Genomic DNA, 27,409 nt, shown 5'->3' with positions numbered 1-27,409 from the left:
ATGAAACACTTCCTGAGGTAACTGTTCTGTATTTTTTCAAAAGTGTTAAATTGTTCTAATTACTTCTGTGCTGTAGTGAGTTAAGTGTTCTAGCTGTTACCAGCAGCACAGAAGGTGAGAACTAGTTTATACTAGATTGCTTTCTGTTAACCCAGATTTCACTATTTAATTAAAGCTGTTTTAATTTAAAACTTCCAGTTCTTTATAGAAGCAAAGAATGTGGAAACTGTCTTATGGGATTGGAGCATAGATGCATCAAATCAGTTGTGCCTGATACGTCAGGGGAAAATAGGAGACAGTAACATTGAACAGTGCTTGAAAAATGTTGGGATTTTTTGTTCCCCTTCTTGTCTGCTGTCTGGATTTTTGGAGTGTTGCTTGTGTAAGTGGAGAAGGGGAGATGCTTGGTGAAGATGTGTGAATGTTTTTTTGAAGCCAGTTGTGCTCAATTTGGGCAGAAATGTCTATTATTTGCTCCTATGTATGACTTACAAGTGTTTCTCTATAAACCAGGGGTAGTAGTATGGGGGACTTGCAGACATCAGCTGTAGGTGCAGAAAGCCTATGTTGTCTTTGTTCTGTAGTCAGTGGAGAGAGTTCAGCACTCTTAGAAACTAATACAGATCAAGAGCTTAATTTGTGTATAAATCAAATAAATCGTTCTGTCTGGATGGGAAAAACCTTTTCAAAAGGGATGAAACATATGTTTCTGTGTAGAGCATCTGCCACTATATTTCTCTCTTTTTAGACTGTTTATAGCAAAGAATCTTATACACTATGGATATCGGCATGATTACCTCTAGGCTGATCATCTGTAATGATTTTGCTGCCAAGCCAGCCTTGGCTTAAGCATTTCTGTGGAATCTTTGGGTCAGTTTCCTCGGGTATCTTGATCCAGCTGCAAAAGGACTCTGTAAGCAAGGCATACACACATTAAAAGTATAAAGCAATTACTCATCTGCAGACACCCACAGAAGACAGCTAAGATTTAATGAGCCATTAGGCTAAGTGTTAGTATGCTCCTTACCCTGATAGGCACCAGCCAGGAGGGAAAGAATTTGCCCCTGCAGCTCTGCGGCTCTGATCCTGGATTGTCTGAAGTCTTCCACCAAGTCCATTGATACTGGTCCAGGGGCCTGCTGGTTAACAGCTAGCCTGGCTAACATCCCTGCAGTGCTTTTTCACTCTACAATTTTATAAAGTCCCACCCACGTTGGGACCTTCCTTCTTGGATCCTGATAGTGATTTCCGTCTCAGCAGTCCTACCTCTATCATTTTTACCTTTCTTTCTCTGTAGAGATTTGCTCAGCAGCGTGGCCCAAGCTCACAAATTGGTCCTCTATGGGATCTGGGCTGTGAATCCCACCTAAATGGGACTTTATTCGTCTGTGGGTGGGAGCCTCCAGCTGGGGTCACAGAGGGTGTAGTGGCTTGCGCCCTCTATGTCCTGGTGTCTTTTGAGCATAATATAATTTTGCTCCCTCCTGATGGAGAAGCTGAGCTGCTGACAACTTCTAAGCTGCCAGCTCTTCCCTGACTACAGTAAGTGCTCTGCTTCTCCCTTTAAGCTGCCTGTTCTGCCCTCCTTTGGCTGTCCTGGCCCCTTGGTGTTTTTTTTTTCATGTTGGAGAAAGCCTTCTGGTTTTAATATTTGGGTTCATGAGGCTGTCTTGAAGAAACTACCTTCTACTTTTCATTATATTTCTAAAGTCAGTGAATCCTTAAAGATTTGAGAAGCCTTGATGCTGTTAGCTTCTCCTAAGTAGCCAAGGTAGATCTTCTGAAAAGCAATTGCTTATCTAAATAGCACAGTTTAGGACTTTGTTTTGGAAAGTCCCGTGTTCCAAATGCTGAACAGAGAGTCGGATTAAGGGAGGGGAAGAGGAATACAGAGCACCTCAAATAGGAAAATGCTGTTGAAATAGGAAAGCTACTCTGTTTACTTACAAGCAACTGTATTTTCTTATTTTATGTTAATCCTTTGACATGAACTGATATGAGTACTATACTCCTCATAATTTGGAAATATAGAAGAAATATGGGGACATTAAGAAATAAACTGGGGTCATCCTCCAAGAAAAGCACTTACTGTGGATAGCGAGTTCTGTTGTATTTGTTGTGGTTGCAGGTTTCTGTGATAGAGCATAAGGCAGTAAAGTTTGGAGCTGCAGGGAGATCTATGTGCGATACAAGGATATTAAGCCTTCCAGCTTCAAAATTGGCTGGAAAATAAACAAGTTAGCATATGTCCCCTAGTGTTTGTCTATTATCAGTAGCAGCAGCTGCTCAGGAGCTTGCTAAAAGCATCCTTAACTGCTTGTGAAGATCACATGCAGGGTTGAATGTGGTGTACTGGTGGCGAGGACTGCTCAGTGGCACCGTTTTCCTTGTTGCACAACATGGAGCAGACACTGGACTAGCTGATGCTGATGGTATAGATTATCTCTGTGTTTAAAATCAATGAGTTTAGTTAAGTCTATACAAACTGTGGGTCATCTTGTTGACTGCAACATCGAAAATGCCATAGAACAGATGGAGAGAGGAGCAGGGCTTTCATCTGTAAAGTTAAGATTACTGTCACTACTCGGAGAGAGTAGTTGAGGTTGTTTGCCTGCAGCAACTTCATGGAGCAGATATTCCCTGGAGACCCAAGGAGCACTTTCAACAGTGACTGCCAGCTTCTTGTTAAGAGAAGACAATCTCACCTGTAGGCAGACACCACTCAGCACCACTCACTCTACTCCTGCCTTTCCCAGGACTGTGTTGCACATCTGAATAGTGAAGAACGGGGCTGTGCTTACACAAATGGTGGCTGCTTTGACATCTAGATCTTTTATAGGAATATAATTTTTTTTGAATAGACTAGGGGGTCCTTAATGTAACACAAGTCCATCTCTGGCTTTTCATCTACCTGTTTTCAACAGCTGCTGCCTTCCAGTGGAAGGAGAAGCTTTTTTAAAACAAATAGTCTAGTACTTGGAATAACACTAAATCCCTAAATTTAGGGGAGTGCTGTTGGCCAGTAAACTGCAGGACTCTTACGCTTATATCTATAATCCAAGGCAATGTCTAAATGAAAATAGCTGTTCTAGGTTTCTTTTCTTTCTCAGCTTGCCCTGATGTGAATTATTCCTAAAGTCTGAAATATTACGTATGAAATAATAAAACTGTTTCTCAGTGAAATACTTAATCTTTCAGTGCTTTCATTTTTTGTTAAAGGGGTTTTGAGGAGTCTTGTCAGTGATGCTTCTCCTTTGACTGTAACATCTTAAGCATCTGAAATAATAACAACTTGGAGAACCAACTATAGCAGACATTTAAGTTTTTTCAATAAATCCTGGAAACTCGACACCTTCTCTTGATCTACTCCAAAACAGTCTGTAAGCACTAGCAGATTTTAAGCATAAGTTCTGTCTTACTGGAGTCACATCAAATAAAATGAAAATGAAGTCTCCAAAAAGCAAGACCAGGGAAAGTGTGGAAAGCTGCTGTTAAAACCTACTCTTATGTCTTCCTTCGTTGCCACGGTGACTTGCTTTCATGTCTAAATGGAGAGAGAAGGTGGATTTCAGTTGTCAAATCTCCAAAGGCATAGAATGAAAAAAAATTTTTGTTTTTAAAGGAGCTAATAGCAGGTTTGCCTATGGAAGAAATGGTGATTGGTACATTACTTCTTGGTTGACCTTGTGTACAAACTGTAAGTTATACAAATAAACCAAAGACAGTCAAGTTAGTTAGCTCTTAACAGGGTAGTATCACTTGCTTACTCATCTATTCAGACAGCTTGTCATCCATAACTAACTCGTGTCCTTGACTTCTCAAGCCATAATCAGAATTCTCAGTAAGGAAAGTTGATGTGTAACACTTGCATCTCTGAGCTGAGTATGTCCATCAGGAAAAATAGTTGTGTAAGAGTCTTGCCTATCCATAGGACGTAAAGCAGGACACATAGGAAAGAAAATGATGTGTAAGTAGATTGGGTGACTTTTGTTTCATTCTTTTAAACTAGTGGGATGAGGGGGGTGTTGGCTTTTGGGGTTTCCTTGCTTTTTTTTTTTCCCCTAATTTGAAGTTCAGTCACTAGAATTGGGTACTTAGTTGAAGTTTTCATTTTACCCAAAATATTTGTTCAGTTTGTTACTAGCTCTGAAAATACAAACGTTCTGAAATTAGCAGGGGGAGGGAATAAGTGCCTTCTAATTTATTAGTTTCAAAAATGTTGAATCATAATGAATCTCTGCTTCCCTTCATGTCAGTGAAATACCACATGTTGCATTGTATACACATCTTGCTATGTAGTCATATGCACCTCACACAGTAAAGACTTTCACAGAAGTATTAGACAGCTTTGGAAACTTTTGCTCAATTTTGCTCCTGCCTGTTTATCATGGAGAACACTGGCTAGAGCCAGTCGCCTTTAAATAAAAAAGCCAGATTTCATGAAAATGTGATGTCATACTGTCATTGGAGAGAGATGTAAATTCTAATAACCATGGCCTGCGCCATTCCCGTCACACTGACCCAACATCAGTTGGGATAGTTGAGGACAAACCTTGAGACCCCTTGTCAAGAACCACTGCTGTGCTTCCCTTTGCAATGTCAGGGTGTAAAACATGCTCAGCTCTCTCTGCTTCTTGCTGCTGCGTGCTTCCTTACACCCAGAGCAGCATGTGCTGTGGAGAATGGAAGTGCTGTGACTGCAGCAGTGGTACTCTTACTCTGTGCTCTTTTTGGCTCTGAATTTCTGTGTCTTGCAAAGATCCTGGCAATTGTAGAACCCCCTTTCTTCATCCTTTCCCTCATGGAAGAGAGCTCTCTAGAATCTCTGCTGAGCCCTGTTATTGCCAGTATAGATTTGTTGCTTGCTTAGTTTTGCAGCATTCCTGATAGTCCTTGCAAGGTACTGACTGTCTAATTGTTTTTTTGGTTAAAACTGTTCTTAGAAGCAAATCAGAGCTGAGGCGTAGAGTGACATACAGCAGGGAAGATGTGAAAAAGATGAAAGTAGAAGAGCAAGGAAGAAGGAGAGGTGAAATAGCTGAAATAGCCCTTAACCTATGTTTGCTAATTATATATAAGAAAACTTCATGTTTCTGGGGTACTTCAGGATGTTGTGGTGGTAGCTTTAGCACTGAGCAGTATTCCATAAGTCTCTTACAAACATGCAAGAGAATACTTCCTCATTTCAGAATATTCTGATGTTTTGATTTTTGTTTTTCTTGGAACTGAAATAACAAGTGTGTTTTTCTGTGGTATTGATCTTAGAGTTCAGTGACCCTTTCTGTGAGCCAAGTTGGGAGAACTATGCTGAGTTGTATTGGTACTGCTCAGGAGCCAACAGCTAGCTTCTGATGTCCAAGTGACTGGCATCAATGACTGGGAATGTGTAACCCTGAATTCTCATGGGAGGATGGCTGCATGTGTTTGCACTCATACAGCAACCTTGGCAAGGGAACTGCCTATTGATTTGGCCTGTGTGCATCAGCACCTTATTACGCAGTTTTTTTCTTTGTTTTACCTGAATAAATGTTTGTATGAGCTCTTGTACTGTACTTTGCACATATAAACCCAAATCTGTAAGTCTGTACAGCTGTACAAGAGGAGAAGGAGCTTGTGTCAGAATGGGGGAAAAGTAGAGTGCAAGTCTCTGAGGAAGACCTTAATTTCTGTAATACTTCTGTTCTTAAAGCTCCCCTCAAGGCCTGAAGTATTGCTGTACACGACTACACAAACTGCTGGTGAAGAGCATGGTTTTCTGTGCTGAGAGAACCAGCAACGGCAAGCAGAGGGGGGGCGAGGGGGGAAACCAAACCAAACCAAAACCAAAAATCAAACAAACAAAAAACCAAACACAGAAGAGATTGACCGGAGAGAAGATTTGGAGTTGGACTCTAAAACAAACCAGAAGTTAATGCCACTGTGCTGTAGTCAGACATGTCTCATGCTACGCTTCCTTGTGGGTTCTTTTTCATGACACACTATGTTTTGTTTTATAGCTGCCAGTGTCTCCACTTTGCTTACATGAACTGAAGTGCATAGCAGCTAACATAAAGCTTGTCTTATTTAATCACTAGTATGCTTTTATTACAGGACTTCTGCAAGCAAGAATACCCTTTTATAAAGCAAAATACTTTGAAAACAAACTTGTGTTACTTTTTATGCTGTTCCTGTTACAAATGGAAGATTTCGGCTGTTGTAAACTTGAAATGGATGAGTAGTAGAGAACTGAAGGTATCCACAAAGGCTGACTTTCTTCTATAAGCTACCTAGTCAAAACTAGTGTGTGTTTGCTTTATTAGTAATAGCTGCTGAGTATCTTTCAGTGAATCACAGATGTAGTGTTTGCGTGCTGTAGTAACATGTTTTTAGTAGATGCATTTTTATTATCTAGCCTTTGTGCAAGCCACAGCCAAAGCAAAACTGTAGTGGGGAAGGTGGTTGCAACCATGGGCGATCACAGCTCTATCCCATTTACAGCTTTTCCTTTGATTTGCAAATCTGTAATTGAGCCTAAAGGCAGCTACATATAATTCAAATGCACCTAACACCTTCCCTGCCCCTGAAACTTATCCACATCACACAATACAGTAAGAAACAAGGTTTTGAGCAGTGAAATGGGTTGTGATGTTTCAGGCCTGGAGGCAATTAAGTGTAGGCATGACCTTAGTTAAAGGACCTGTGGTTGTTATAGGAGCTGTCTTGCTCATTAGAAGGAAATCTTACATGGGCTGTTAACGTGAAGTTAGGTGAGGCTTTCCTCCCTTCTTTCATGTACAAGTTGGTAGTGAGTTGCTCTAATAGAGACCTAACCTTTGGAAACAAAGCAGGCCAAAAGGAAGCAACTCTAATTTCTACTACAAATGTATGGTGAAAACCCAGAACTTTGTTTTACCACACTCCACCTTCCAGTTTGGCATTAATCTCTTGTATCGTTTGCCTGGACCTTCAGCCTAAGTACAGAGCTGGGGTGTGCTGAGGAGACTGAGGGATGGCTATAGGTTGTGTTTGGATTCTTCAGGGATGGTGGACTAGTCAAATCTATGAGGGTTGATGTCAAATGTCTACTGAAAAACCAAAATGCCCAATGTTAGCCTGTGGGTTTTTTTCAAGCCACTATTAAAGGTTTCAGTTGAAGGTGTTAGTGGTCTTTATATGAGGTTGACTCTTTAAGTGACTTACACTACTGAATGTTGTAAACTTAAAGAATCCCTGCTTGGCTGATGATAGACTTGCTCCTGATAACAGATCTTCTTAATACTGAAGGTGATAACCTGCTGTGAAGCACTGACAGACTCCTCACAGTAGTGTGTTCTGGCACGTCTTAGGGGAGGTATGGGGAGGCAGGCACAGGACCTGTGTGTCAGCAGTGTCAGCAGCTGAAACCTTTTTGCTTGTCTAAAAGTTGATTCCAAAGTGGGAGTGATTCCTCATTCTTTAGGTTTCACTTTGTATCTAAAATAGAGGCTTCCTGTTGCATAAAGACAAGGGGTTTGCCTGCATGCAGGCATTTGGGCAAGTTAAGTGAATTAACTAAAAGTGTGAAGATAAAGTGGATGTTTTTAAAGCATGTTAAATACTTGTGTGAGTGCTCTCCATTTAAACATAAAATGGCTTTAGTTCCCTTAGTTTAATCCTTCTTCAAAGGGGATTAAGCTAAAGTGAACATAAAGCAGATTAAATTCTTGTGTGGATATTAACATGAGTTAATTTATCTTCCATTCCCTGAATGTCCTTCTACACCATGCCCTCCAGGATGTTTTTTAGGAAGTGATGGAGCTCCTTGAGCTTTATTAAAGCTATAACTGATTTCAGTATCTGGAATTCAGTATTTCAGAATAACCACCACAGTCTGTTGAAAAGGAATCTCCTAACAAGTAACTCTCCTTTAGCATGTGGAGGAGATAACGGGCTAATGATGAATACACATACACACAGGTTTAGAACATAATGGACCAAATTATTTTTGACCATTCAATGGTAAGCAAGCATATCAAAGCTGTATTGATGTTTTCCCATAATATGCTCATAGAATATAACCACAGAAAGTTTGAGGCTGGTAAGGATGTCTGGAGGTCATCTAGTCCACCCCCCCGGCTCTAGCAGGGCCACCTAGAGCCAGTTGCCCAGGATTGTGTCCAGATGTTCCCATTGTCAGGTCTTTGCAATTTGCCTTTTCAGAGATGTGCCTCTGAACCCAAGGACCCTGGGTGGATCTTCCCCATCACCTCTAGTCCTGGAGCACCCCGTAGGGGTTGACAGTTGAGTAACATGGCAGAATCTATGCCTTTATAACCATAGAAACAAGGAAGCTAAATTGTGTTCAAGTAAGTTGTAGCTCATGAAATCTGGTTTTGGGGTGTGTTATGTAATTGTGGTAGCAGTATGTGGGCTTCAGTAGCAGCTGCAATACTAAACTAGCTTTAAAATAGACTGTTTCTCATGTATGCAGCCTTTTTCAGGCTTTCATAGGATCACAGGATAGCTCAGGCTGGGAGGGACCTCAGCAGGGCTGCAACCTCCTGCTCACAGCAGGGCAGCTTTGAGGTCAGACTGGGCTGCTCAGGGCTTCTTCCAAATCACGGCTTAAAAAACTCTGCGGAAGAAGACTGCACAGCCTCTCTGGGCAACCTGCACCACTGCTTGACTGTCCTTACGGAGAAAAAACTTCTCCTTATATCTAGATTGAGCCTCTTATGTTTCAGCTTATGACTGTTATCTCTTGTCTGCCTGCCCTGCAGCACTGTGAAGAGCCTGGCTCTTTCTCCTCCATGATCTTTCTACAGGCACTGGGGGCTGCTCTTTGGTCCCCCTGAAGTTGTCTCTGCTCTAGGCTGAACAAGCCCAGCTCCCCCAGCCTCTTCTTGCAGAGCCTGTGCTCCAGCCCTACCATCTTGGGGGCTTCCACTGAAATTCATCGTTTGTCAAAGCCTGTCTTGTATTTTTGGGGCTCAAAACTGGATTCAGCACCTAATTAAGGCCTTTCTTGCCTTACTGTCAGTTCTGTACTTTGAGAAATTGCAGAGAATCAGTGATGAATAACAGCTCATCTTGGGAAGAACTGACAGTCCTTAGGACATGGTCTTAGATGCCTTCTCTCCCGACGGGGGGAAGCTTTGGTTTCCTTAATCATCACTCTTAGGGACCTACCATAAGTGTAGATTTGTGTTTATCAGGATAACAAACCACTCTGCCTGGAGCAGCTAGATGCAGAGGCAAAACTAAGCCAAGGTGTAGTGGCTCCCTGGATCCTCAGCAGCCATGATAGCAGGGTGAGCTGTGCTCCCTTCTCGTGTAGTCCTGTTTCCTCAAAGCATTAGTAGGAATGTGGCCTTTTATTTTAAGGAGACAAAGAGTTTTCTAGAAATAATCATCTGAGAACTCTGGAGTTGGCTTATTCTGTGCTTCCACTTCTGCTGCTTTGTGTGTGGTTTTTTGTTGTCTAAGACTAAAAAGCATTATTTAATACTTACCAGGGTAAACGTTTGCAGCGCGAATGCTCCTTTTAGGCAATAGGAATTCGGGGTGAGGAAGTACCTTCTGTTTGGGTGGTGACCTTGTTGAAACAAACTCTGCTCAAGATGCTTATTTTCAGGAATCTTCTTTTGCCAGGATGTTTGTCCAGGTATGCCTGTACTTCTACTGCAAATGCTTGTGGCGCTGCCTGAAATTTGTGGTCAGGAAACTAACGGGTCGATGTGAATTACAAAGGATCTGTTACAATACCAAACCTGGAGCTGCCAGAACTATGAAAATAGGTAACTGCAAAATACTTAGTTCTGCATGCTTTTGCACCTTTCTGCAAGGGCTAAAAATAGTATGACTTTATTCTTATAAATAAGTAAATAAGTTGTTAAATGAATCCAATATGAACTTAGCTTGTCTGACATGATGTTTTCAAATACTGTTCTCTTACAGAGGCATCACTGAAAGGTTCAAAAAGTAAGGTGAGTGAAAGATCTCATAATTTGCCTTTTTTATTGTGTCCTGTGCACTTGGTTTGTTCAGTCTGTTTGCTTACCCCAAAAAATCACTTTAAGGTTTGATATGGTTTTACATTAGAACCATCTTCTACTGAAGAGGGTCTTGTGTCTGCAGTAGCAAGTGATCTTGCAAAGTCAGAGAAAGTGTCCTGTGCTCCAGGGTCAGTCTGGCACTGATGGAATCAAGGGGGCAACAAGTCATGGTGGAGACAACAAAGGTGATGTGTTGTAATTTGGGATTTCTTGCCTTGATTCCTCATCCTGTCTTAGAATTTCTGTAGTGTGCAGTCAGTCACACACTTTACACCTCAGGGGTTTTTTGTCTGGAAAGCAGGGATAAAAGAGGCTGAAAGCAGCAGAACCTAGTTAACAGAGAAGAGCCTCTGTCACCTCATCCTTTCACTGTAGCATGGGTGCTAACCTAAATTCTTATTAATCATTTGTGTATGTGTTAAATACCATCATTCAGCTGTTCATTTCTCTTTGGCATGAGAATCACCAATGTTGAAAAGCTTACCTCAGCATTAGCAAAAACAATGTCATATAGCTCATAGAATGGTATGTCCAAATATGCTTCTAGCACAAAAGGCTGAATCTTATTTAAAAGCCAGTGTTTAAGCAATTGTGTAATTTTAAGATAATAACCAGAAAGTTCAACCTTGTGACTTTTTGGAAGGCATGTTGATTTTTTAATACTGAACTTCCAGGGGCATCTCTACAAAGTGCAAAGACATTCAAGAGAAAGGAAGAATGCTTTGCTGTGATACTGCAACCTGTTGGGAGAGGGGGTGCCAAATGAAGGCTCACAATTGCAGTGTAATGAGGAGGATGGTCTGAAGCTGCTGCTCAATCAAAGGGCTCAGTGGAGATCATCTTCACTGGCAGCTGCCATGGAAGTGCTGCTGTAGACTGACTACAAGGGCATGGGGAAGCGACTTGAGTTCTCATAGGGCTAGTGCTATGAAACTAGTCCATAGTCCCAGGGTCGAATAGACTGGAAAGATGTGTATATATATTGAGTTGGGTCTTGTGGGCTCTTAACCTAGAAGCTTTTGGGTACTGAATTTACCGTTGTTAACTTCTATTGAATAATAGCTTCCGTAAGAATTAATATGTGTTTAAAACCTCTTTTTAGCGGCTGCAAACTTCAGTAAGTGTTCACCCTGATGCTATTGAAAAAACTATAGATGACATCTTGGAGCTGAAAAGGATTAATCCAGATATAAATCCACAGTAAGTTCATAGTTGCCTTACAAAACAAATAGGAATTATTGATTTCTTCAATGCCTAGGTCCCTGGAGAACTAGTTCTCCATAGCTGTTGTGGCACACAATTTGAAGATTAATTCTGTCTCTCAGTACAAAACTACAACTTAAGCTTTGCTGTCAAAAAGCTGATGGAAAAATGAATGATATTTTATGGTGACTGTAATAGGCAAGTCCTGAGTTTCTTTATCTAGCTCCTTCCTGAATCATGCTGTCTTAGTATGTTGTTGATGCATTGATTTATGGGGACCACTTCCTCAGGCATAAAATGCCACCCAAGCAGGTGGTCCTGACAGTGACAGTGACGGCTTCTTAGCACGGCTCTATGCAGCCTTTTGAGTAGGGAATAAATCATCCCGTTGTGATATAAATGATATACTGGTTTACATTTTAAAACTGCTTTGAATTATCCAAACATAAGTTTTAATGATACAACATAGCTGATATTCTTTTTGATACTACAAGAAGTTAGTGCTAAGAAGAGACTGACAACAAACCATTAAATTTACAAGCGTGTATTTCAAGTGTAAGTGGTAACATTCTTGTGGTTGCCTTACCTCACAGCCCCTAGCTTAAGGTGCAATTATGGTCTAGTCCAGGAATAGGTGGGAGAAATGTTGAGGGTTTTGTTATTCAGGTGATCAGTCTGAGATTCACTCCTCTTCCCAAACTTTAAATCAATGTATGTAATCCAAAATGAGCATCCATAAATTGAAAGCTGCTTTTCTTTAAGTGGTCAGCAGCACCAACAGGTAAGGTGGTCCCAAGGTCTTGCTTCAATAACAAAAACCAAAAGCTCAGTTGGAAAAATAAAATTTTTGAGGGGTCTCATTACAGGAATGACCCCCGAGCCCTATTCCCCAGTGAAAAGGACAGTAACTGGGTAGTCTTAAAATGAGGCTTCAGTGATCACAAAGGAAATAGAGCACACTTGAGAGACAGCTGTTATGGACATGACCACTGTCCACCTGGATTGAAAAATGGCGACCCAACCATTAAAGAAGGGAGGAAAATAAGAGAAACAAAACAAGTAAAACACCTCCTTCTCAGATGTGGAGTTTTTCAAGGAGTGGGCCAGAGCTTTTCCAGGGGTGTCACTTTACAGAACCTTGCCCACATGACCTTCCAAGGGAGGGTGATGAAAGAGCAGCTGCTTCAAGGGCATGTGAATCCTCACTGAGATGCTGCCCGTATGAGGAGGGTGTCACAGCTCTGGTACTCTTGCATTGCAAGGGATGCTGATAGCTGAAATTCAGAAGAAAAAAAAAATTAAGCCATGGCAAAATTAGTGAGGGTGGCATACAAGGAAAAAAAACCTCAGAGCCTGTGCACATCAGCAACTGCAGCCTGTGAGTTAGTGATCAGGCTGATTCAAGTACTCACTTCTCAGTGTTGGACCCATGGGTAACTGGGTGGAATACTTCCAAGGAAAATGAAGGAATTCATTAAAATAGTATTTTGTGTGACACCAGAGATCTTCTGCTTCTCCTCATGGCATTGCCTTTGGCCTCTGAGGATATGCTCTCTTTCAGAAGACAGAGAGCAGAGGTGCAAATTATTTCTGCTTTCTTGAATCAGGCTCCTGAACCTTAACTTAGATTTTGAGTGATCTGGCCCTAATACTAAAAAAAACCCCACAAAAAAACCCAAAAAAAACCAACAACAAAAGCCCAAACCACAACACACACCAAAAAAGACCCTACCACATCAAGCCCACAAACTGAAAAACCACTGAATTATTTTTTGTTTAATCCAAGTGGTGTTTATATGTCTAGCACATAATTAATGCTTAATTGTTTTTGGACTAGAACCCCTGCAGTCAGCATTTTACAGGACTGAGTCTTTCACCCCCTCCCACTTTGGGGAAATATTTTTTCAAAACAGTGAGGAATGGGGGCCTGGGTTGTGGAAGGTGGTGCCACATACATAGAAACACACCCTGCCACTAAATTACTCCTTATATTAAATTAATCCTAGTTCTACTAAACATTAAGCATCTGCACTGAAGTTTCACATGCAAGCCACTTATTTTTATACTAAAGTTTTCTAGAAAAAATTTAGCAAAAGCAGGTCAGCGATTTCTTTAGACAGGATTAAGGAAAATCTATTTGCTTGCTTACTCCTCAACATAAAAAAACTGCATCCAGACCATCTTGCTCAGAAGCTCTGACCTTCCCTTGCATAGTAAAGACTTAAAATCCCCTGGGATAAGGACAAGGGGACGTGTTATACTATATGTTTCTGCAAATCTGTATGCAATCTTTTTTGTTATTGTGGCATCTCTGCAGACCTGAACTAGCATCCCAGGGCTGTTTACACTGAGCTCTTCCTGAAAGCTGTGGGCTCCCACGACCTGAAGAGAAGGAGCCCCACAATAATTTCCCTTTATCAGTGCCTCTGAGATAAGTGTGTATGTTTAGTGGTGGGAGCAAGTAGATTGAATAACCAGGTGATGACACATGCAGTCTACACACAATACTCCGTTTGGCCTCGCCTCCATCTCCTGGAATGCCTGGAGCTGAGTGAGCTGGGGGTGCAAGCCCAGGCAGGTTGCTCCTGTGCTCTGAAAACTGCCACTGCGAGCACAGGGGTGGCAGGGAGGAGGCTGGGGCATCAGCAGCTCACCCGTGTCCTCTGTTAGTGCTGCTGGGGCAAGGGAGAGCAAAAGCTCAATGAAAAGGAGAGTGGGGAAACTAGTTTCCCCCCTGCCCTCCAGGAATAAGATTGCACAGAGCGCTGACTGGCTTTAGATACAGCGCAAACATGGCTTGCTTTGTATATGTTGTGCAACTTGAAAATTTAAAAAAAAAATATATTTTTAATATAAAATTCCTCTGCTTTGCCACTGCCTTTGGTGTTTTGCACTAAACTATTCTAACATGATTGAGTAGTTAAAAACATTATGGCTGTGGTTTAGTGATGTACAACAGCAATTCACATGCCCTCTTGTCAGGCTTTTCAGCTTTCCTTGAAATGCAGCCTTTCTGTAAAACTGTAAGGTGTAGCAAGTGAAGCATGTAACAAAAAAAAAAAAAAAAAAAAACAAAAACAACCAAACAAAAAAAAAAAACCCACAAAAAAACTCCACAAAACCAACCACACCACCAAACAGCATGGGAGGGAAAACACTGCACAGGTTATTCCAAAAGGTTTATAACCACAAATAGCATGAAATTGTAACAAGAGAAGTGGCCTAATGACAGCTCTGATTCTGTAGATTAATCTCAAAAGATAAGCGGGGAAAATCCTTCTGCTCAGAAAAGTTCACAGTATTATGGAATAAACAAAATATTTCAGCATATCAAACAAGAAAGATGAGGAACCTGTGCAGCTTGGTATCAGTGCAGTCTGTTCCACAGAGTAATGAGGATACAGATCTGTCTGTGCCCTCCAAATTCATACTAGGCGTTCAGATAATTTCAGACATTATTAAAAATTGAAGGATTTATTCCCATGTATAATTAAGTATTCTTCTGAGCGTGGCAGTTGTGTACTGCATAACTTGTATTTAATATTATGAAATCTTAACCTAAAACTAAGTAAGTCTGTAATTTAAAGCCTTGGAAGCTACATGTTTGGTGGGGGTTTGGGATTTTTTCTGTTTTGATTTTTGGGATTTTTTTGTTTGGTTGGTTTGAGGGTTTTTTGCCTTAACAATGCATCAGGAAATGTAAAAAGGCAACATAAAATTTGCATTATAATGAAAAGAGAGCCATTACGGTTATTGTTAACATGAGACTGAAAAAAATGCTGCCTAGAGGCAGATCTTTGAAATATTACTTCAAGTTTTTGGGTTCTTTATGTGAGCTTTTGTGTCATGGAAGCTAGATTAATATTTTTAGCTTTTTGCTGAGTTCCCCCTCTCACCCTTTTTTTTTAAGTTCACATCTCTGCTCTCGGGGCATGGTTTGAGAAGCTGCCATTTGAATGAGAGGAAAGATTCAGTGATGTGCTTGTAGAGGCGCTCAGTGCTGCTGTGTATAGTTGCAATGAGATTTCAATGTGTGAAAATTCACTGTTCAAAGATCTAAAAAAATCCCAAATGTTATTATCTAAGGAAGGCACTAAATAAGACTATGCATTTAACAAGGCCTTGTTTGATGTGATATTGATCTCTGAGTATTCTCCTATTGTAATTAAAGCATCAGACTACCAATTCATTCATGTAATATGACTTGTGAATTAAATGAGTATGTATGCGGTAGCGATGTTTTGTGTCTACATATGATGGAGTTGGATTATTTGATCCTTTTCCCACCCACTTAGGTTGGGAATATCTCTTCAGGCATGCCTGATGCAGATTGTGGGATACAGAAATCTGATTGCAGAGGTTGAAAAGCTGCGCAGAGAGCCGTACGATTCAGAGAATCCGCAACATGAGGAAATGCTTATGAAGGTAGGTGATTGAGGTACTTAGAGGGCATCCTTTAAGTCGGCTCCAAACAGCCTGGTTTATAAACATCTTTAAAACATGAGAGGTATTGTTGCCTTCCTTCATCATATACCTGTTGCAAGATAAAGCTATACATCATGTTAATGTAGTCTAGGTGTAACACCTGCCAAGCAAGCAGCTCGTTTGCTGGTTGAATGCGTGTCCCTTGGCTGGACTATGTCTAGGCACTGGATACCCAGGTCTTACTGCAGACAACAGCTCTGTGCTATGAGCTCTGGAAAAATAGCTGTATGTCCTACTTCAGTACACCTTTCTTCAACATAAGAAGGGTATTTTTCTCTCTTAACCAGAGTAAACATTTTTTGTTTCTTGTATTTTTGAAGACATTGCCTGTGTATTTCAGCGGCAAACCTCTAGCTTTCATTGTGTGGGCTGGAAGGGTGGGAGGTGATCACTTACATCTTTATATTTACCAAATATATTTTTGAATTAAAACAAAATGAAACCATTCTTTAGCTAATACATGCACAGTGACGAAAATGATACCAATTGGTTTTTTGCATACTTCATGCTTTCAGGAAAGCCTTGCACTGGAGCAGATAATAAAGTTGTTTTTTCAGGAAGATGATCTTGAAGCCATAAGCAGAGGGAGAGCTAGAGAGCTCATATGTTAGAAAGGAATTGAGGAGAGAATAAAGGGGTGGAAAATACTCTAATAGCATGTCCCAATATTTCTTTTGATCCTATTTCTGACCATAACTAGTGTAAGATTCTTCAGAGGGATGGAAAGAAACACAGAATAGTGATAATGCGATTATGAGCAAAGTGCCTTCTTACAGAATTTTCAGTTGTCTTATAAAAACATACCGTTTGTTTGGTTTTTTTATTATTTAAAACACTTCCTTAGGTTCTGTCCCCATCCAGCTTTGTCGGGATAATGAAGCTGTCTTCCACGCTGCAGTTTGCAGTGTAGTGCCTTACACAAGTTACAGTGGGAGCTTCTGGAAATGTTACCTTAGTTACTTGGGCTTCCAGGCATTTCCAAAAATCCCAGTAGGCGTCTTGTATAAGCACTTAAGGATGCAAATAACTATTCCTAAAAAATGCCTCAAATGGTCGGAGAGTTCCTGTAGGTGTCTGGAAGGCTATCTCTAAGGTTGCCTCCTTGCTGGGAGGCGGGAGTCTTGCCAAGGAGGAGACAAAATCCAGAGTTGCCTCTGAAGGAGTGCTCTAGCCACTAGGTAGGATGGGGCAGATGGACTCTTCCTACTCAAGTCCTGCCCCTGTGCAGCCAGAAGCACAAATTTCTTGGGGGCAGAGTGGGCTTTACCTAAGAGGACACACAGATTTACATGGTGAGGAAACTTGTGTCTTGGAGGTGGGAGGTCCAGGTGCCAGCCTACAATGTGGGTCCCTGAAAAGACCAGATACCTGGCTGCAGGTTTGACAAAGGCCTTTGGCTCCAGGGAAGCATTCCTAAATGCATTGGGCATCTACACTGCCCAGAGAGCAAGAAGTTGGGTCTGAGGAGAGGATCACAGGTGAGAAGCACCAAGGAGCTGGCTGTGGTCTCCTTCCTGGCCACCCAGCCTGTGAGGACCAGGTACTGGTTCTTAGATGCTCCTGAGAATCATGTCAGCAATGATGCATAGTCGTGTAAGTGCTTTAAAAACGTAACTGCAGAAGAATAAAAGCAGAATGGAAATGGAGTGTTTGTCTGAGGGGAGATTAAACAGTGCAGCTTATGCTGTAAAATTGGTAATGTTGAAGAAAGTATCAGTTTCACCCTCTGCCTCCAGTGTAACCTGTGTATTAGCACTTGTTTACAGCAGGCGTCTTGCTTTTGTGAATTCTCATGTCAAATAGAAATATGCCCAAGGGTTTAATTTGGTTTCCAGCCCACACTGGGAAAGAATAGGCTGATTGGTTTTCATTCCTTCTAGATATTCTACTAAGCGATCTCTGCAGTGGGTAATTCGAGTTCCTAATGTCTATCATTTATTCATGTTTACCAGGAGGGCACTTTATGAATGAGAGAAAGATTAACTTAATGTGACTGAACTAATGAATTATACTGTATTTACTGTCAATGGATGAACAAGAAAGATAGCAAATATGATTTAAACAATGATGCTTTATGAAGTCATTAAACAGTGAAATCATTAAAGTTTTAACCTTCCTAAGGCACTTCATTTTAAATGCAGTTAGAATTGCTAAAATTAATACAATTTCTGGGTTGTTTATTTGGGAAATGTGCATACAGCTCTTCTTGGGTAGGCTTTGTCAAAGTGCATTTCTTGAGGCCCTACTCTACCAACTCATGGCTTATGGAGAGCACCTGATTTCTTAATATACTTTGGAAAGGGTGAGTTTGTGGTATGGCACATGAAGTGCGTGGAAAGGTATGTATTTGTCACATGTCAATTTAGGCTGATTTTAGGTGCCTAGCAACATGATATTTAGGCAGCAAAGTTGCTGGACCAGTGCAGCTAAGTGGATTTATTCCAGCTGAGGATCTGGCTTGTTAAATCAATTTGTCCTTTTTTCATGCAAGATCAATGACTGGTTCACCCCTTAGTTAAATATGAAGGTGGCACATGCTATTTTTATATGGATTTTTTTTTTAATGTTCTCCAATTTGCTTTTCAGCACTGTGGTAGCCAAGTCAGCACTCTTGATTTACAACCCTTCCAGATACTTGCAAAAGATGCTGGAGAAAAGATTGCTGCAGAGCCCCAGGGGCCTGAAGGCTGATTGCCTGCTGCTCTGTCAGTGATTTACAACCAAATGCCAGCCCATTCCTGTCTCTGTGCTTATGGAGGCAGATGCTAGTTTGACACACAAAGCGTGAACAAAACAAATCCATGTGTGAGATATTACAGTAGCTACCAATAGGGTCGGAAGGGCCTTGGAGGGCTGAAACATCTGCAGTACATAAAAGTGGTTTGTGATTTCCTCCCCCCCATCCTCTCCCCCAATAACTTAATTTCATTTTATGTTTGGGTTGCAGTGCAATGGTGTTACATCAGAACTTAGCTTGTTTGAAAAAGAAGAAAAAAAAATACTAATGTGTGGAAGTTTAATTATGTTTTACCTGTAATCTTCCTAGTTGTGGAAGTGCTTGAAGCCTGATTCACCACTGAAAGCTCGGATTTCAAAGCAGTGGTGTGAAATTGGTTTCCAAGGTGATGATCCTAAAACAGACTTTAGAGGGATGGGTCTCCTGGGTTTATATAACTTGACGTAAGTATGTTCCTCTGTAGATGGATTTATGTGTGTCTGAAGTCATGAAAAGCAGCATTGCTTGCAGATTTTTAGCAAGTCTGTGGGAATAACTTATAAAAGTGATAGGGACCCCATACAAAACACCACAGGAATGTATTTGCTAGCCCGATTTTTGGAGGTTTTATTTTCTTAAACGGTTCTCCTTTCTTTCAGTATTCTTAATGCAACTCAGCAATACTGCTTACTAAGCCTTTTTTAGCTTCTGTGTGACACAGTAAGCTAGCACTCTCTTTCCACAAGAATAAACTGTAAAGTATATTTCACCAATCTCCTTAAACAAAATGCCCTGGAAGTGGGTAGGTGGGAGGGTTATCTTACTGCTCAGCTTTCTTGTTTGGGAATTTCATGCTGAGTTCTTAGGCAAAACATTTGAAATGCAGCCACTGATGGCAGACTTCTGTAGTTGGACTATTTCTTCAATTTCTGTTGATACTCAAAATTAAGCAGTGAGTTTTCATCGCTTTTTCTTTCTGCCTTATGCGCACCAGATGTTGGTACTAGATCTGCAGTTGGTAATTTGGGAATCAATTAATGCCTGTTATTTCTTCCAGCCCTTGTATCTACTTCAGGTAGTTACATAACTTAGAAACGTTTAGTAAAATAACCTTTCCCTATGAGGGGAAAAAGAAGTAATTTCTGCTTTTACAGATGGAAGGACACTGTCTGTATGTCGTTCTGTAGCAGAACTCAGTTGAGGATCTGGACTAGACTCTGGCTTTGAACTTCAATTGGAGATGAGTCCATACCATGTATTTCATTTCTTAGTCTCCTGTGATGACTCTTATCTTGCTTAATGAAGCTGACAGATCAAGAAGCCTGAACTGCTTTCTTTTGAGCTCAGCAGCAAATGTGCTCTAATAATAAACAACTGATTTTCTGTAGGGCAGGTAGAAAGGAAACTCCAGTAATGCATGTTCACTAAACACTTACAGGATTGAACTTGTAATTTGAGGCTGCTTTAGTCTTTCATTTTGGGGGTCTGAGTGGTAGCTTGATGAATTTAACCCACTAAATGCTACTCATACTGCATAACACATAGTGACCTTTAAAAGAGTGTGTGTGGACAGCTTCGTATGACTTAAGATGCTTTTTTTTGTTGTTGTGTTTCATTAAGAATTCACCCTAAACATATGTATCTGCAGGTATTTTGCTGAATGGGACACTGAGATAGCTCAGCAAGTTCTCTCTGATTCTCTTCAGCCTAAATACAGGTAATGCTTGAGACCAGAAAAAAAATACCTTTAGAGAGCACTGTGCTGGCTGGTGTTTGGGGGAGGGGAGAGTTTTGATGTTATTGTTGTTGATCATGGGCATATGCTTGGGTATTGCCACATGCTGTCTGTTTTCAAGTACTGATCCTGAAAACTGATCAAGTCCAAGAGGCAAACTTGTATATTGAATCAGAAATAGTAAAACTTAGTGTTAAATGTTTTCACTTATACTTCTAATTTTGAGTGATTTTGTATTTTTATTTACCTTTCTTTTAATTCTTTTGTCTTTTCATAATGAAGGGAAGTCACTAAGAAGGAGCTAAGGTATTTTTTTAATTTTCTCTTAGTTTTTTGAGTCCCTACATGTAAATAAAGATCAAACCATACTGCAATCTGTCGTGTTAGAAATGGAAGGTCTTTGTTGCAGCACCAAGAGATCCATATTCCTTTCTCTAAAGTTAACTCAAACATAGCTGATGGTGCGACACTGGGAACATCTGATTGTGCTTATATATAAGAATGAAATCAACCTTGCTTGATGTAGCTAAAGCACTGTATTTTAGACCTATTTAGTATCAGGGTTAATGAACAAATTTTGGGTGTCTTTTACCTGTAGGAAAAAAAGTCTAAGCAGTGCCACTATGGTCACAACAGCTGTGACTGACTTGATAATCAAAAGTAGTCTAGGCCAAGGACTTGTTAGCACAGCTAAGAGCCCCTTTATTTATAGTCATATACTCTGTCTGCTTTGATTAATGATGGGTCTAATCTGGCTAGTCCATTGTCCTGACTGTTGAGAGATCAGGTATCTTCAAGTGACAAAAGTTTTGTGTTATGAATTGTTTGTTAATAGGAGATTTATTTTATAATTATTGGGGGAGGGGGAGATGCCTCTTAGCCAGGTACAGAGGAATCAGTTGCCTTAAAAGACGTTTTTCTTCTACCAGTAATGCTAGATATCCATATAGTAGGTCTACTTCTGAATCCTGTGAAGCTTTTGATCTCCTCAGTATTCTGTGGTTGAGTTCCCAATAGTAATTGGGAACACATTAGTGTTCTTCACTTACATGCTTGATTACCAAGGACCATTTTGGAGTGCTGTGTGAGCATGTGCAATTTCTATCTCTTGAAAGAGCATTCAGTAGAAGATAGATGCTGCTGGTGCCTGTGGTGTTTTTCCTGGTGTGGTTGCTTAGCAGCCATTCTGGTTTCTGATATGATCATGATCAATGTAATTTCTATTTCTGTTGAACTTTATTGCTTGTCCACATCCTACATGTGCCACCCTTTTTATCCAGTGTTTGATTGGGGTTTTTTAATTGATGGTATAGCACAGCCGACAAAGATGGTTAACATTTTGGACAATGAGTGAAGACTGATGTATTCCTGTATGCTAAGCCATTTAGGAGGTGAAGTTTTGTCCTTATGCATGCCATCTGATAACACACAGGTCAGGATGGGTATGAAACTATTGTCATCTTTAATAGCTAATGGCAACAATTTTTAAATACTGTATTTACATGAAGCCCAGGGGAGAAGAGTTTTAAGTGTAATATATACTTATCGTAGTTCAAGTATAGTCCAAGAACAATGCTTTTATATATAGCTGTCCATAATTTGGGATCTAAAGTTTGCAAACTCTGATCTGCCTTACCAAGGCAAAACTCCCACAGGCATATTTAAGTTGTAGCCCGCTGGTTAGGGTCAGTTCTGTGCCTGCTTTTAGCTGGTGATAAATGCAGGCAATGACTTCTGCTAAACTTGCTCCATTTGAGTAGATTAAAACTCAGTTACTGCGATGTCAGCTGACTGGTTGCATCACACAGTTCTTTTAAATGAAAATAGTGTTGAACAGCAGAAATTTAATCTAAACTCAAGCTGCTCCCTAACTAATTTTTTTTTAAGGGAGGGACCTTCTGTGTCCTTGAAAAGCTCTGCGTTATTGTGACAAATAATAGGAAATAGTGCTCCTTATTTTTCGCTGTTGAGTGGTTTTTAATTTGGCTGGACATAAAAACTTTCTATCAGAGGAGTATTTTTCATGTTTACTGCCTCAGGTAAATCATGCCTCTAGTGATGAGTGTCATGTTTATCTTTGAAAACACAAAAGGCTAAAACCATCTTTGATTCGTTAAAAGAAATGTAGTATTTTCAAGTTTTTGTATAGCTCAGACTTAATTGAAGTGGATTATCTTTGGTCAATATAGAAAATAACTGGCTTTTCCTGAGAGCATTGATGTAGGCGCATACTTTGTAATGATGAGACAAGTTTATCAGCAGTGCTATAAAGCCAGTTACCCATTTCAAGTCTTTTTATACCAATCCATTCAGTCAGAAGCAGAGTTAGATGTGATTAGCCATATCAATGGAGGTAAAATAACCGTGTTCAGTCAACATTATAGTATCAAATAAATGAAAATAAAATATTTGTCAGTTAGTAATGCATGGCAATCTCTGGATTTTAATTATTTTTTTCCTTTTAGCCAGCTCAGCAAAGCTGAATGGGAGAAGAAAAAGTTTGATAAGGCAATTGGGTAAGTTTAAAAATCTTTTTAAAGTTGCCATAAACACAACGGTTAACAATGATGCTGTGTATTTGAGGGGAAAAAGATGTTTCCTGGTTACTTTTTAAAGGAAATTTCAGTGTACATACTAATGTGTGTTGTCTTAACCACACCTTGATTTTGATCAAAGATTACAGGAAAAACAGTTTGAAGAAAGAATTACTAAAAATAACTCCAAAATGTAGTAGCAAGGAGAAGCTTTCTCTGTATGCTAAGAATAGTGCAGTGATTAATATCTGTTTAATTCTTCTTAACACATAATATGATCAAGTCTCACTACTTACTGTCAGAGACAGGTTCTGATCTGCTTTCAGGAAAGTATAATAGGGAAGAAATAGCAGTGAGGTTTTTTCTTAGGCGGTGGGTTTGGTATAGCTGCATTATTCATGAGTATGGAACTGGATGTTCCTTCTGAGTGTATCTGAAAATCTGTAATACAACACTTTAATGTCCATATTTAATTTTTCTGTGAAAATTGCCCTTGGGCCTCACATTGCAGTTAACTTCTGGACTTTTATTCTTTTTTTTTTCCTCCTGAAATATAACAAAAGTTAAAGAAAAGGAAGATATTTTGGTTTGCTTGATAGAGATAACTGAAAACATACCTAGGAAAGCCTACAGAAGACAGCTGTGTTTAGAGAAGGGAAAAAAAAATCAGTCACTGAATAACTAAACAAGCTTGCTTTTATCACTAAATGTCAGCGTGGGACATTATATGTTTTCCTGGGAAATAGTCAATGCCACAAATGTCAAGTTCTTTATGCAGCAGGCTCACAAATCAAAAAATAACTTCCAATTTCTGAGTTCTGTTGTGCCTAAATATACTTTCTTTGTTGATAACTTTTAGCAGGATGGGGGTTTGCTTCATGGGTCTGATTTTCTTATTTCTGTTTCCAGCATGCTCTGATTTAGGTTTTTCCCTGTTATATGCCCTGTGTATCTAGTTCTCTGATAGCAAGAAATTGGAATGACTCAGCTGGATGTTTTTCACAAGCTTTTTAGCCATATGAATGTCTTTATGGGACTGATTGTTGAAACATGATGTTCCTAACTGTGGGTAATGAGTTCCAGTGGGGCAGATGGGTTAAAATAGCAAATGATGGGTCACCCTGTGGACACAGCCACAGTGTGGAGTGCTCGCCCCAAGTCAGAGGCGAGCACAGGGACTCCCGTGCTTGTTCTTATTCCATAGGAATGAATCTGTGCTGTTCCACTGACAGTGCTGGCACAGTGATGAAAAGCCTGCTTTCACTGTGGCCGTATGTTTCACAAAGGAAACACCGCCATTAGAGTGTACAAAGCAGGGAGGATAAGTGTTTTTCTTGTTTTCCAATTCCCCACCTTGGAAGCTCACAAAGGAGAGAATTAGTACACCTCGATAGCACACAAAATCTGCAGTGTCAGTGTCATCAGTGTTTCTTATAGCATGCTGAAAGAAGACAAACTCTCCACAAATGTTGCTGCTGCTTTTTCTTACAGCTATTCTTTTGCTATCGTGGGCATTAACATAACAGACCTCGCATACAACCTGCTTGTGAGTGGAGCTCTGAAGACCCATTTCTACAACGTTGCTCCAGAAGCACCAACGCTAACTCATTTTCAGCAGACATTCTGTAAGTGGCCAGGGGGGTGGCAAATGTATAATTTGTACTCCTGCTAACACTTTTGTACTATCCATACCTAAAAAAAAAAAAATATCTGCTGACACAACATAGAGACTATCATGCTAGTCTTGCTCTCCTGTCTTTAGGATGCTTGGATTCAGTTCTCAGTTGTCATGGACGCCACTACAAAACCAAGGAGTAAAATGGACAAAACAAAACAAAAAAAAGCCCCCAAAACCCAAACAAAAAAACCCCACCAAATGCCTGAACAAGTGACCTTGCCATCTTCTTAGACTGATTTTAAATAATAAGAAGAAGTAAAGGTACTTTAAAGAGTTTCTGAAGGTTACTTCCTCATAAATCCAACAGTCTTAAGATATTTGCATCTGCATTGTTACCCTTCACTCTTCAGTAGAGTTGTCTCCCCCTCACAATAATGCTTTCCTAGACATTTCCCCTGTATTTGAGTGTCTTTTCTACAGCATAGACCTGCTGTGCAATAAACTGACAACAAGGAGTCAAGATGCGCTGTTTTCCCCATTTATGACAATTGCACAGGTTTTATGTTTTGTTTTGTTTTTTAAGTTTGGCTGTTTAGCTAACAGATTTTTTTTGCTTTGCAGCTATGATATATGCTTATTTCTTAACTGGATAAATGGCAAATATTAGTGTCCTGTGCATCTCTTTCATTAAATAGTGTAGGCTTTTTGGAACAAAGACACTATTTAATGAGACTCATTCACCAAAAATCTTATGTGGGCAGATATCATACTGAAGCAGGGCTCTCCCTTTTGCAGTGGTTTCTGGGTCGCTGCCCTAGATAGGCTGGCTGGTAGGAACTCTGGGCAGTTTAGCTGCTAGGCTTTTGTCTTTGTTGGTGGCTGGCTTGATAAATAAAAAAAAGACAGATAAGTATCTCCCTAGATATCCACTTATACATCTTCAGGTCATCTTTTCATTGGAAGGGCTATTCTGTCTTTTTGCCACATTCCTGATGTGCCCATGGCCTTGTGAACAGATGTGTCTAGTATGGTTTCTTTGGCTCCCATATCTCATGATTGCTAGCCCTTGTTCTTCTCATGGGGGACTTCAGCTTACTGGATGTCCGCTGGAAATACAATACAGCAGAAAGAGAATAGTCTAGGAAGTTCCTGGAGTATGTGGAAGACAACTTCCTGACAGAGCTGATGAGTGAGCCAACTAGGAAGGGCACCTTGCTGAACCTGTTGTTTGCAAACAGAGAAGGACTTGTGGGTCATGTGGTGGTTGGAGGCAGTCTTGGGCACAGCAATCACAAAATGAGAGTTTTCAGTTCTCAGAGAAGTAAGGTGGGGGGTTAGCAGAACTGCTGTCTTGGACTTCCAGAGGGCAGACTTTAGCCTGTTGAGGAGACAAAAGGCTGGTGGAGTAATGTCAGCAGCATCTTTGCCTGCTTTTGTACTAATTAGTTTAATGTTTTAGTTCATGCATCCATATGTCAAGACAACTAGTGACTTGTATTTGTTGTGAGAAGTTCTGCCAATGTATAATGTTAATCAAATTTTGGATTTGTCCAAAATGGATTTAGTCTTGTCCCTGCATAGTGTTGTGAGGTGTCAGACCTCAGTGACCGGGATGCACTGTGTAAATCATAATTGTTAATTGCAGGTTTCTTTCTAATTTTGTATGTGATCTTTACGTCCTGTATTCAGCTCTTCTTCTTCTCCTTTTTTATTATTTTGTAGGCTACTTAATGCATGAATTCCACAAATTCTGGATTGAAGAGGATCCGCTGGACATAATGGAGTTCAATCGTATCAGAGAGAAATTTCACAAGCGAATCTTGAAACAGCTCCAGAACCCAGAGATGGCTCTGTGCCCTCATTTTGCTGCATCAGAAAGTTTAATCAATATGTAGTTACTTGCTCAATTTTATTTGGAAACACTGTCTCACTCTTGTGTTAGATCACTGTTTAGACCATCACTGGCATACTGAATGACCATGGCGATTGTATGCATGCTTTTGGTGCAGTATTCATCTATTTTTGTCACACGTACTAGATCCCCTTGTGCTTCTCTTGGGGATTTCTCATTTTAACTGGGTGCTCATATTGCGGCATTATGCAGTGTTACATTCTGAATTGATGTCCGGGTATCAGAGTTTTTTTCTATTTTTTTAGACTTTCCTCATAATTCAGCATTGACAATTGAATTGTATTTCTCTAGCTGTGTTTTGTATATGTGGAATAAGTAGCTGGATCTTGTACTGTGAAAGCTTTTTAACTTCTTGGTATGTTTTAAGGTAACTACTGGCATTTCAAGCGAAGTATATGTTTGGACCTCGTCTAGAAGAAAATGTGTGTAATTTAACCTGATGCAGGCAAACACATTAAAGTCCAATTTTCTCCATGCAGTCATATATGCTTAATGCAGAATTAATGAGGCTTATGAGGTACAAGTTTCAGTGAGAAGAGTTTATGCAGAATCACAATCAGACTCCACAGCTGCATGAATACCAAATGGTCTGGTGATGCTAGCACATTCACAGTGAACCGCAAACACACAACTACTGGATACTGGCAGGGGCCAAAAATTGTATCATCGGGCTGTTGTCACCAACATCACCATGCTGAAGTATGGTCTAAATTCCTGCACATTCCTTTGAATATACAGGGGTTAGTATTTTGTGTCACATGTTGGAAGGCAACATGATTTGGTCACGTTGTGCTTGGTGAATTCAGGGGAGCAAAAATCTATATATTTTTTTGAACTACTGAAAATGTTGCTTTGGTTGTCAATTCAGTTCCTAAGAACTGGGAGAAGTAATTGATTAGAAGGTTTAGAACAAAACCACTTGAGTTTCCCAGACTACTTATGTAAAAAATTAAAAATGGCAAGCTGCCTTTTTTCTAAAACATCAGTGAGTAAAAGTGTCTGACACTAAGATTGTGTAGTATATTGAACAGCATCTACCATGGCATTTCATACCCATGGTATTTTTTTACCTTCTAAGCAATCAATTTTAGTATTATATGTTTGTGTAAATCACTTGCATATGGAGATTAAATTGAGTAGTGTCCAACTACTTGTGAATTATATGAATAAATTATATGTCATTCTAAACTGAA

At 40.1% G+C, this 27,409-nt stretch overlaps 1 protein-coding gene across 2 annotated transcripts; it reads left to right on the top strand.

Annotated features, from left to right (window-relative positions):
* On the top strand, window positions 1-27,409 carry ELMOD1 (ELMO/CED-12 domain containing 1). Of its 2 annotated transcripts, XM_010086248.1 has the most exons (11): window positions 1-17; window positions 9,610-9,755; window positions 9,916-9,944; window positions 11,116-11,213; window positions 15,512-15,641; window positions 18,748-18,881; window positions 20,066-20,134; window positions 20,435-20,458; window positions 22,618-22,668; window positions 24,178-24,311; window positions 26,027-27,409. In XM_010086248.1, the coding sequence occupies exons 1-11, from the start codon at window positions 1-3 to the stop codon at window positions 26,197-26,199; spliced, it is 1,005 nt and encodes a 334-aa protein (XP_010084550.1). In that variant the 3' UTR covers window positions 26,200-27,409. The 2 variants fall into 2 exon arrangements, with proteins under 2 accessions (XP_010084550.1, XP_010084556.1); XM_010086254.1 differs by lacking the exon at window positions 20,435-20,458.

This window comes from Pterocles gutturalis, unplaced genomic scaffold (assembly GCF_000699245.1).
Source record: "Pterocles gutturalis isolate BGI_N339 unplaced genomic scaffold, ASM69924v1 scaffold52261, whole genome shotgun sequence".
Taxonomy (NCBI): Eukaryota; Metazoa; Chordata; class Aves; order Pterocliformes; family Pteroclidae; genus Pterocles; species Pterocles gutturalis.
This window is presented reverse-complemented; position numbering and strand designations above follow the sequence as displayed.